The sequence below is a fragment of the Emys orbicularis genome, chromosome 17 (genome assembly GCF_028017835.1).
Source record: "Emys orbicularis isolate rEmyOrb1 chromosome 17, rEmyOrb1.hap1, whole genome shotgun sequence".
Taxonomy (NCBI): Eukaryota; Metazoa; Chordata; order Testudines; family Emydidae; genus Emys; species Emys orbicularis.
Genome location: NC_088699.1, coordinates 4,041,074 through 4,051,591, shown reverse-complemented (window position 1 = coordinate 4,051,591; position 10,518 = coordinate 4,041,074). Strand labels below are relative to the sequence as shown.

Below are 10,518 nucleotides of genomic sequence, written 5' to 3'. Positions count from 1 at the left end.
TTGAACACAAGAGCATGACCAGGGACAGCTGCCGGTGAGCCTGGTGCCCGGCCCAGTGGGTGGGGCTGGGGGCGGTACAGCTGCGCCAGAGGAGCTGCCAGCATGGGGCGCTAGCTCCTGGGAGTGGTGGCCAAACATTATGCTCATTTCGCTGCTGCGGTTCCTGGGATAGCCCTGAGGTTCCACAGATACCAATTTATATCCGTGGATCCGAACAGGGCTCTAAACGTAAGTGGCACTAACTGGCACCTTTAAACAGAGAGGTTAAGGATTAAGAGTGTGATTCACAAAGGGCATGGAGACTGAGCTATCCACTGCTCCCATATGGTTTCTTCCAGCTGAGGGTTATGGTACACTAGTTGGGAATGCATGGAAAGATTGCACTGCTGCTGCCCATGCTGTACCCATTCTAAGGATAAGAGAAGACATCAGTTTTCAGGACTGTCAAGCCAACGTGTTTCATTAGCATCAAATTCACTTAAAAATAAAAACTGAAAATCTGTATTGCTTATATAGGATCCTTTTTATGTTATTTGTGATATTATGCCTCAAGCAAAAGGAAGAACTCAGGTATCATCTCTCTTCTAGCCTGATCTGGAATTCATTCACCTCTGTTATTGTCCCTCTTTATGCAAAAGTATGTAGGACAAAGAAAGGACAGGGAGTGAAAAGGAGGGGCTGGTCTGACAATGAAAGGCAAGTTGTCACCCACCGTTCAGACAGAAAACACATTGCCTCCGTATCAGCAAAAAGGTGTGATAGAAAACAGCAGCAAAGGGACTTCAGGAAAACAAATACAGCATGTGTCACAGTGGAGTGTGCCTTTGGAATATATGAGAATGTGTCTCTCCTCTCTTATAGCCTCATAGCACCTGCACCTTCGCTGCAGTCTCTGACTCCATCTCAGACGTTGCATCCTCAACCTTCCCCAGTACAACCACCACCTCCTACAGGTTAGTGAAAGTTACATGGCTTTTATCACGTACACAGCTATATAATAAAGGCTTTGATGGGGACATGGAGAGTACCTTGGGGAAAAATCTGATCAGCTCTTATTTGTATAATCAGTGATGCTCCACATTCCTTCCAGCTTTGAAGGACTGGGGCTGCCTTTGAAATGAGTCAAACTTGCTCTTCAGTATCCCAGAGGAGTTAACTAGGTGTTTGTCTTCCCAGGAAGGGCTAACAATACTGCATAATTAACCTGTGGAACTCATTGCTACAACATATTACTGAAGCCAAGAGCTTATCAGGGTTGGGTTCTTTTTTAAAGTATCAGGCATTATATATGAATAATTAGAACATCCACAGCTACCTTAGGCTGGACTTCCCTATTCCTTTTGTGGCATTTTTCCTTGGAGGGACTTATATAGTGTAGAGCAGGGGTTCTCAAACTTAATTGCACCATGACCCCCTTTTGACAACAGAAATTACTTCACGACCCCAGGAGGGGGGACCGAAGCCTGAGCCTGCCCAAGTTCCACTGCCCCACGTGGGGGGGGCCAAAGCCCGAGCTCCACTGCTCTCGGCAGGGGGCCAAAGCTGAAACTCGAGGGCTGCAGCCCCAGACAGGGGGCCTGCAACCTGAGCCCTGCTGCCGAGGTCTGAAGCCCTCGGGCTTTGGCTTTGTCCCTGGCAGGGGCCTGCAACCTGAGCCCTGCTGCCGAGGTCTGAAGCCCTCGGGCTTTGGCTTTGTCCCTGGGTAGAGGGGCTCGGACTTCACCCCTGGGCCCCAGCAAGTCCAAGCCAGGCCTGCCAACCCCATTCAAATGGGATTGCCACCCACTTTGGGGTCCCGATCCACAGTTTGAGAACCGCTGGTCTAGAGTTACCAAATATAACCAGGATAGCTCCTTAACTCACTCACCACCAGTGGCAGCTGCTTTAGGTACAGTATAGTGCACTATTTCACTAGCATGGAAACATTAAGCTGGAGCTATTTGTTTTTTAAAGAAGCACAAGAGAGAGGGACAAATAAAAATATATACAAGATATAAACCTTCATGTTTTAGAGCATAAGCCAGAAACTAACAGCCTGGGATTAGAAAAAAAAATTGTGGAAAATCATTCCATAACTGTCCATCAGGGAGTTTCATGGAAACCTTTCCTCATCAGGGTTGAGACTCGTAACCCGTATGTTATTCATCTCTAAAGAGATTAAGAAATTTATTCCTGGCCTGAAAGGTGGTGAGTCTACATTTGTAGCCTTTGCTTTAGTTACAGATGGCACAAACAGGACCAGGGAAATTCATGGCAAAACAGCAAAAACCATAACACTGGATCTACTTGAACAGCTAATGCAGGCTGCAAACACAAGTAAGTAATATGGTTTTCTAAAACGATATAAATCAAATAAAGTCCCTGAAATATGTGTTGACTGATCATATTTCTCTTTTTACCAATAGTTTCAAATATAGATTTCTGTTGTGATTAATACTTTACAGTATATATTGCATATGCTGTTTGCAGTACAGAAAAGTGACTTACCAATAACTGAAGTTTAGGTATATTGCCTCTATCCATCCATACCATGGGTAAGTGGTTCAGAAGCATCTCCAAAACAGTGATTGGTATAGCCTTGCTCCACTTGTGCAACCCAATGGACATGTTAGACAAAAAAATAATTCTATACCGGGGGTGTCAGGTATATAATGGCTCTGGACAAATCCTGTTACGGTCACTGCACTGAAAAAAAAAAGCTGATTTACATAAATATCATAAATATAAGGATATCCCTTTAAAAGTACCAGTGAATGTTATATCTAAAATTCAGATATTACTACATATATCCTCTGTCAGGACTGGATTAATAACCGGGACTCTAACCTCTCATGGTATTAATTGAAATTATAAAATTCCATCAAATTTTAGCCTTACATTGCAATATTGGAAGTTTTCTACATCTATATAGCTCCCACGCCCAATCCTCTCCTAATTTGGACTTCTTTTTCTATGGCTATCTAATCTAGCTACATGCTAAGAAGAATTATCAGTTGACTGAAGTATTTTGATAGAAAACTACTTGGAGAATTATTTGCTCTCTTCTGCATGGCTATCCAAGGAAAGGATTTATAAAGTAGAGGACATTTTCCCAACTGTTTTCAAGATGCTACAAGCTTCTGATGCTGGGCAGCGCATATCTTGATAGACAAAGCCTCAAAGTTTTTCTAGGTCCCAATTATCCAAAACAGCACTTCTATCTAGTTCTACTTCCCCACCAATGAGCCTGTTCTGAAGGAACCGCACATCGGTAAGGTTAAGAGGGTAACTGCATTCTTCTCTAGGTGAAAATATCCTTTTGCTTGATGTATCTTTTCTGGCTCTATATTTATAGCCTGCTGAACAAAACTTGCAATGATAATCAAACGACAGTGAAAATGTAAAAATGAAGGTGTTTTTTGGTTTTTTTAAATCAGCACTTCGGTGGAGCAATGACGACATCCTGTGGGTTAAAATGTAATTGCTTCTGCTTAAGAAAATAGGCCCTCAGGGGAGATTCTCCAAGCCCATGTGTCTAGTTAACCCCAAAGAGAGTTGCAGGCCTGCACTGAGAGAACAGGCTCCAATGATTTACTCCTAGCATTAAAGTGGGTATTAACAGCTTATCTTGATTAAAACAGCACTATTCCAAATGAGCCTCAAGGATACAATTATATTCCATAAGGAATTAAAATTGTTGTAAATTTACTTTTCTGATGCCCAGTGTCCAAAAGGAATTTATTTTGTTTTTCAGTTGCTAATGGGAGCAATGCAGCCGAGCAGGACTCTTTGAATGCAGCTACCAAAGAACATCTTCGGAACTACAACCAAGACTGCAAAAATGCAGAGGTATTCCATATGCTTACTAACCCTTAGCCTCTCTCCCCTTAATGATATAACCCTATGGTTATGCAGTGTACATTTGAAGGGGAAAGTACTGCTTACCTTCTATCAGTGACTACTGCAGCAGTGTAAATGATGCAGCCACTTAATCCTCATATCATGTTGTCAGGCCTGGACTACAAAGTTGCAGCAGTTTATATAAGGGTGTGATTTTAAAACTGATTTAACGGGGCACATATTTGCAGGTGGACTAGAATTAGATTAGCTGCTTATATCTCTCGCTCTCCAGGCTGGAAGCACTACATAGGCAGTGCATTCAGCTCTTGAAACGGTTAAAGAGTGGACTGTTCTACTGAAAATGGTGGACAATTTAAGAATGGTACTGGAAGGAGACTCACCCAACCATCTTTACTGATGTAAGCTTATGACAACACAGAGCTCTGAAACATCATAAATGATGGGGAAGGAAACTTGAGAAAAAGGGCACGTGGCCCAAAAATAAGCCACCGAGGTCAGGAAAAAGTCCACCATGTTTCAATACTAATGCCCCTCCTGAAAAATAACAGTGTAAGGTAATGTTTTTAAATTTAAATATATATTTGATATATATTTAAATAACCTTGCATTAGGAAATGAACAATTGGCTGGGAGAGATGGTAGCTTAAGAGGGAAATAATCCGTATTAATGCAAGTAGGTCATTAATACGCAGGAAGAGTCCACGCAAATGTTGTCAAATAAAACATTAATAAAAAAGTACCCTACTGCTATCAAAGTCTTAGTTTACATTTTGAGATTGTTACGGAGTAGTAAAACAATCCTTTTTTAAAGGTTTCCAATCAAATCTTTTTAAAAGTCTGTTTTACTATTTCTACAACTCAAAAGCTTCATTGAGTAAGATGTAAAGTATTAAATATTGCTACAATATTGTGTCTCCAATTTAAGAGTTCCTTTTTTGCTTTAACAGATTGAAGTATTTGGGCACCAGATAAACACAGAAGACAGAGAAAAAATTCCAGAACCCAAAAGACAACTACGGGAAAAATTAACTGCAGCTATCAGAAGACATGCAGAGGCCCGTTACAAAGCCCAGTTTGCAGCAAGGAGGATGTTATCAGAGCCTGATTATATGGGTGCAATGCTCTGTACCTCAGGGGAACACCCAGCACCCCCATGTTCATCCTTGTAAAATGATTGTGTGGTATCCAATGCAAAGTTTGTCACAGTGGGCGTCTTCAGAAGGCTCATGATGCACTGAGCATTGTTGTTACAGTAATGTTATAGGTTGTAATTTCATGTATGTACTTATGAGGCTGAAAATGTACATGTATCCTCATGGCTTAAAATAAGCCCAGGCAAAAACTCCCCAAGAGCAGAGAGGCAGTTCACACCTCATCAGGGCAGGAATGGGACAAACCCAGCCCAGCCTCACAGGAAAGAAGGAACATTAGACTCTTGAGGGAGTCACTCCCCTTCCTTTGGTCAGTTTGGAACTGTAATGAGGCAATGCTCACCTAACTCTGAAGGGGGGGAGGGGGGCCTGCAACGCCACAAGGGAAGAAAGGCCATGATAAAAGGGAAAGACATTTACCATGCTCTTCCTCTCACATCTACAGACACCACCACACCAAGCGACTAAAGACTTGATCAAAGGGGAGAGCCAGGCTGAAGAGCAACCAGCCAGCCTGTGGTGAGAAGCATTTAAGTTTGTAAGAGCACTGAAAGTGTTAAGATCAGCTTAGAATGCGTTTTGCTTTTATTTGACCAAATCTGACTTAGATTTTAGTGATTGTAAGTCAAAACATATCTTTATAGTTAATAAATCTGTTTGTCTATTCTACCTAAAGCAGTGCATTTGGTTTGAAGTGCATCATAGACTCCCCTTGGGATAACAAGCCTGGTACATATCAATTTGTTAAATTGACAAACTCATATAAGCTTGCAGCATCCAGCAGGCATAACTGAACACAGCAAGACAGATTCCTAGGGTTGTCTGGGACTGGAGATATTGGCTAGTGTCATTTGTTTGCCAAGTAGCTGGGAGCAGCTTACATACCAGAGGCTGTGTGTGAACAGTCCAGGAGTGGGCGGGGTTGAACAGCAGAGCAGGGTAAGGCTGGCTCTAGAAACAACAATTAGAGTTACCTAGCAGATCACTGGGCCTGATACTACCAGAGGGGAATGTCACGATGTGAGTATTATAAATATTCCACTTTTTAAAGTTAGCTTAAACATTAAGGTGAAATAGCAGTATGGAAACCAAATTCAGAGTTTGGCTACTAATCTTGTCCTCAATTTAGCCTACTGTTCTTATTCCTGGACTCTGAGAATAGTGTATTATAGATGGGGCTGCTAGTGTGTTAAGGTTGTTCCGGCCCACTTCCCATTCTAAGACCCTGTTTTCAGTTGCTTGTAACTTTGTGCACATGTACATATAGCTCCACAAAATTCTCAAAATCCCAGAAAAACTGAAGAGACTTTTTTAAGCAGGAATCTTTTGCAACAGACCTATTATAGTTAGGAACTGTCAGTTTTGCTACAAACTGAGTACAGGAACTGTATCACACTACTATACTAGTTGGCTGTCAAAGCACTTTACAAATTAAATGCTATCCCCATTTTACTTCTGGGAAAAGAGATAGCATAAAGTGACTCACCCAACTGCATGCAGGAAAGTCACTGACAACATAAAATAAGCCAACCATTACCAGACCAAATCATTTTCAGTTGTTATAGTTACTTCTGTAGAGGGGAACCTAAAATAATCTTCTCTACCATTGTGTAAATGTTTTACCCTTTGGTGCAGAAGTTACTTTAAAGAGTCTGTAGGCTGTAAGCATATTGATAATGTAACTTCCCATAGAAATGTTTAAGGTTGAAACGCCCTCAACCTATAATTAGTTGTTACAGGAAATATCCCACCTATTTATGAAAAACCCACAAATTGAAACTGACATTTCCTCAACAAGAGCAGCAGTGGATACTGTTACACTATACTCTAAGTTTATTATGAGTTTTTAGTTGTGTGCATTTATGCACTATAAATTACATAATATTGAGTTGCTATACAGTATATTTAACACCCACATTTGCTGGAGCTAACACTGGCTCAGCTCTTCTTGAGGAAAGAGTGCTTTACATGAAAGTATGGATGACTGTAGTAGTAGACAAGTTTTCAGGCACAGAAACACTCCAAATTATCTATCACGCAACACCTTTGCTTAAAACTGAAGCCCACTATTTGACTAATACAATATTAGCCTTCTATGAAGAAGTGTAGCACTATTAAATGTGCCCAAATGTGAAACCCTATGGCAATGTTAGTTCTCACAAAGCTAGGAACACTTTCAGTCTCTGCTCAAAGCAAGGGCCAAAGTGGTTGGTTGTTTTTTTTTTGGGGGGGGGGGGTGTTCTGATCACCTTCATTTGATTTATTAGTAAACTGTAAAAATCCAGTGAAGCATTCTCTTAATTCAGTGTTGTTGATGCAATCTACAGATGGAAAGCAAGAAACAGCAAACTGAGAATATGTTCAGTTCTCCTAGTCCCTTCTGTTCCCATTAAGTAAACAATTCAAATGTCAAACAGCAAGACTTGCACTTGGCTTTTTCCTTAAAAGATTAGTGTAAACTACATTATTGAAGTGGGAATAATCCAGGGGAAAAGCAGCTTCTGCTACTAAGCATTAATTCAATTGTTTATACCCAAACAGAGGAACCAGACTCTGCTCAAGAGACTGGAAAGGGGTTATAGTAAATATCCTTAAACATACCAGTGGAAATTCTGTAACAAGGGAAGAATAGTCTAGATGAGTGTTCCAACCTTACTTTACGTAATTCTGATCTGTTGAAAGATAACTCAACATCAGTTGCTGAGCCTCCACACGCCCCTCCATGAAACAAGTTTTATTACGGTGTGAAGATTGTTAACTGAAACTATAGAACATTTTACCCAAAGACCACCAGGTAATGTGCAACAAAAACCTTTATTAGCATTCGCAGACTGTTCAGCAGTTACTGCAACTTGTATTTAACTTACAATATTAAGACATTAAAGAGCTACAGTGCAAAAACAAATGCTATTGGCAATCATGTAAAGCAAGGTCCACAATAACTAACAGCCACCCCTCAGACGCAACACAAGGTGGAGGGTGGACTCCTTCTGGATGTTGTAGTCAGACAGGGTGCGGCCATCTTCCAGCTGCTTGCCAGCAAAGATCAGCCTCTGCTGGTCAGGTGGGATGCCTTCTTTGTCCTGGATCTTAGCCTTGACATTCTCAATAGTGTCACTGGGCTCAACCTCTAGGGTGATGGTCTTGCCAGTCAAGGTCTTCACAAAGATCTGCATACCACCCCTCAGACGCAGCACAAGGTGGAGAGTGGACTCCTTCTGGATGTTGTAGTCAGACAGGGTGCGGCCATCTTCCAGCTGCTTGCCAGCAAAGATCAGCCTCTGCTGGTCAGGTGGGATGCCTTCTTTGTCCTGGATCTTAGCCTTGACATTCTCAATAGTGTCACTGGGCTCAACCTCTAGGGTGATGGTCTTGCCAGTCAGGGTCTTCACAAAGATCTGCATACCACCCCTCAGACGCAGCACAAGGTGGAGAGTGGACTCCTTCTGGATGTTGTAGTCAGACAGGGTGCGGCCATCTTCCAGCTGCTTGCCAGCAAAGATCAGCCTCTGCTGGTCAGGTGGGATGCCTTCTTTGTCCTGGATCTTAGCCTTGACATTCTCAATAGTGTCACTGGGCTCAACCTCTAGGGTGATGGTCTTGCCAGTCAAGGTCTTCACAAAGATCTGCATACCACCCCTCAGACGCAGCACAAGGTGGAGAGTGGACTCCTTCTGGATGTTGTAGTCAGACAGGGTGCGGCCATCTTCCAGCTGCTTGCCAGCAAAGATCAGCCTCTGCTGGTCAGGTGGGATGCCTTCTTTGTCCTGGATCTTAGCCTTGACATTCTCAATAGTGTCACTGGGCTCAACCTCTAGGGTGATGGTCTTGCCAGTCAGGGTCTTCACAAAGATCTGCATACCACCCCTCAGACGCAGCACAAGGTGGAGAGTGGACTCCTTCTGGATGTTGTAGTCAGACAGGGTGCGGCCATCTTCCAGCTGCTTGCCAGCAAAGATCAGCCTCTGCTGGTCAGGTGGGATGCCTTCTTTGTCCTGGATCTTAGCCTTGACATTCTCAATAGTGTCACTGGGCTCAACCTCTAGGGTGATGGTCTTGCCAGTCAGGGTCTTCACAAAGATCTGCATACCACCCCTCAGACGCAGCACAAGGTGGAGAGTGGACTCCTTCTGGATGTTGTAGTCAGACAGGGTGCGGCCATCTTCCAGCTGCTTGCCAGCAAAGATCAGCCTCTGCTGGTCAGGTGGGATGCCTTCTTTGTCCTGGATCTTAGCCTTGACATTCTCAATAGTGTCACTGGGCTCAACCTCTAGGGTGATGGTCTTGCCAGTCAGGGTCTTCACAAAGATCTGCATACCACCCCTCAGACGCAGCACAAGGTGGAGAGTGGACTCCTTCTGGATGTTGTAGTCAGACAGGGTGCGGCCATCTTCCAGCTGCTTGCCAGCAAAGATCAGCCTCTGCTGGTCAGGTGGGATGCCTTCTTTGTCCTGGATCTTAGCCTTGACATTCTCAATAGTGTCACTGGGCTCAACCTCTAGGGTGATGGTCTTGCCAGTCAAGGTCTTCACAAAGATCTGCATGTTGAACTGTACAAAAAGAGGTATCAGAAAGAGTTCCAACTTCCTATACTGATTAACTTGCTACAGAGCACAACAAAGAACCCCATATACAGACCCCAAAGCTTCACACCAACATTTCAGTATGAAAACTGAACCCAACCACATAAAATTAGTAAATAATCAGTATCAAAAACTCTTCCCTGCTCTCTATATTTAAATAGATGACTTTTTTGGTGAGAGACATTTCCATGACTGGTTCCCTGGACACCCACTACCCCCTATGTTTCTGGCTTAAAAAAATGCCTGTCTCCTGTCCAGCAGTGGAGAAGTCAGACGTTATCAGGTTCAAACCCTTTCTCAAAGGCTTTCACCAACAGCCGGGAACACAGCCCTTCCCCTTCGCGCCGTTCCCAGCTCTCCCGTCCTCTAGGGAGGGAACGCTGTGCCACCTTCCCACCCGCTCTTCGGCACCTTTACCTACCCGGGCGGCCCGCCCGCTCACTCGCCCGCCCCACCCCACCCGCAGCAGGTCGCCCTCATCCCGCTCTCCGTGACCCTTCTGAGCGACACACGCGGGTTACCGGAGCTTGGGACCGTCCCGCTTCCCTCGCCGGTCACAATGACCGCCAGTGACTCAGCACTCTTCACTTCCGGGAAGGCAACGCAATGGCGGCGCGCAACCTCCGCCATCTTAGACCGGGTCCCCTCCCCTCACAACACGCTCAGACACAGAGGCAAAAGCCAGAGGCTGTGCCCACAACCCCACTAAGCGGCTCTGTGCGTTCCCTACACTAATCGCCCCCATCTCCCTCCCCCATTGTCCCTAGCGAGTGGCCTCCTCAGTTTCCCCTTCATAGAGCCCTGTGTCGCTTCTTACCGTTAACCTCCCGCGGCTTGGACACTTATGTGGAAGTCTGTAAAATTCGCCTGGCGACACCGCTCCGAGAGACAGCGACACAGTCCGATTGTGGTGGTAAACTACGCTGCTCGCGCCTCAACCGCTA

At 44.1% G+C, this 10,518-nt stretch overlaps 1 protein-coding gene across 1 annotated transcript; it reads right to left on the bottom strand.

The window, feature by feature from the left end:
• Positions 1–7,786: 7,786 nt before the first annotated feature.
• On the bottom strand, positions 7,787–10,518 carry UBB (ubiquitin B). The gene is made up of 2 exons (XM_065418484.1): positions 10,392–10,518; positions 7,787–9,541 (listed from the first exon to the last, which is right to left on the bottom strand). The coding sequence occupies exon 2, from the start codon at positions 9,533–9,535 to the stop codon at positions 7,934–7,936; it is 1,602 nt and encodes a 533-aa protein (XP_065274556.1). The 5' UTR covers positions 9,536–9,541; positions 10,392–10,518; the 3' UTR covers positions 7,787–7,933.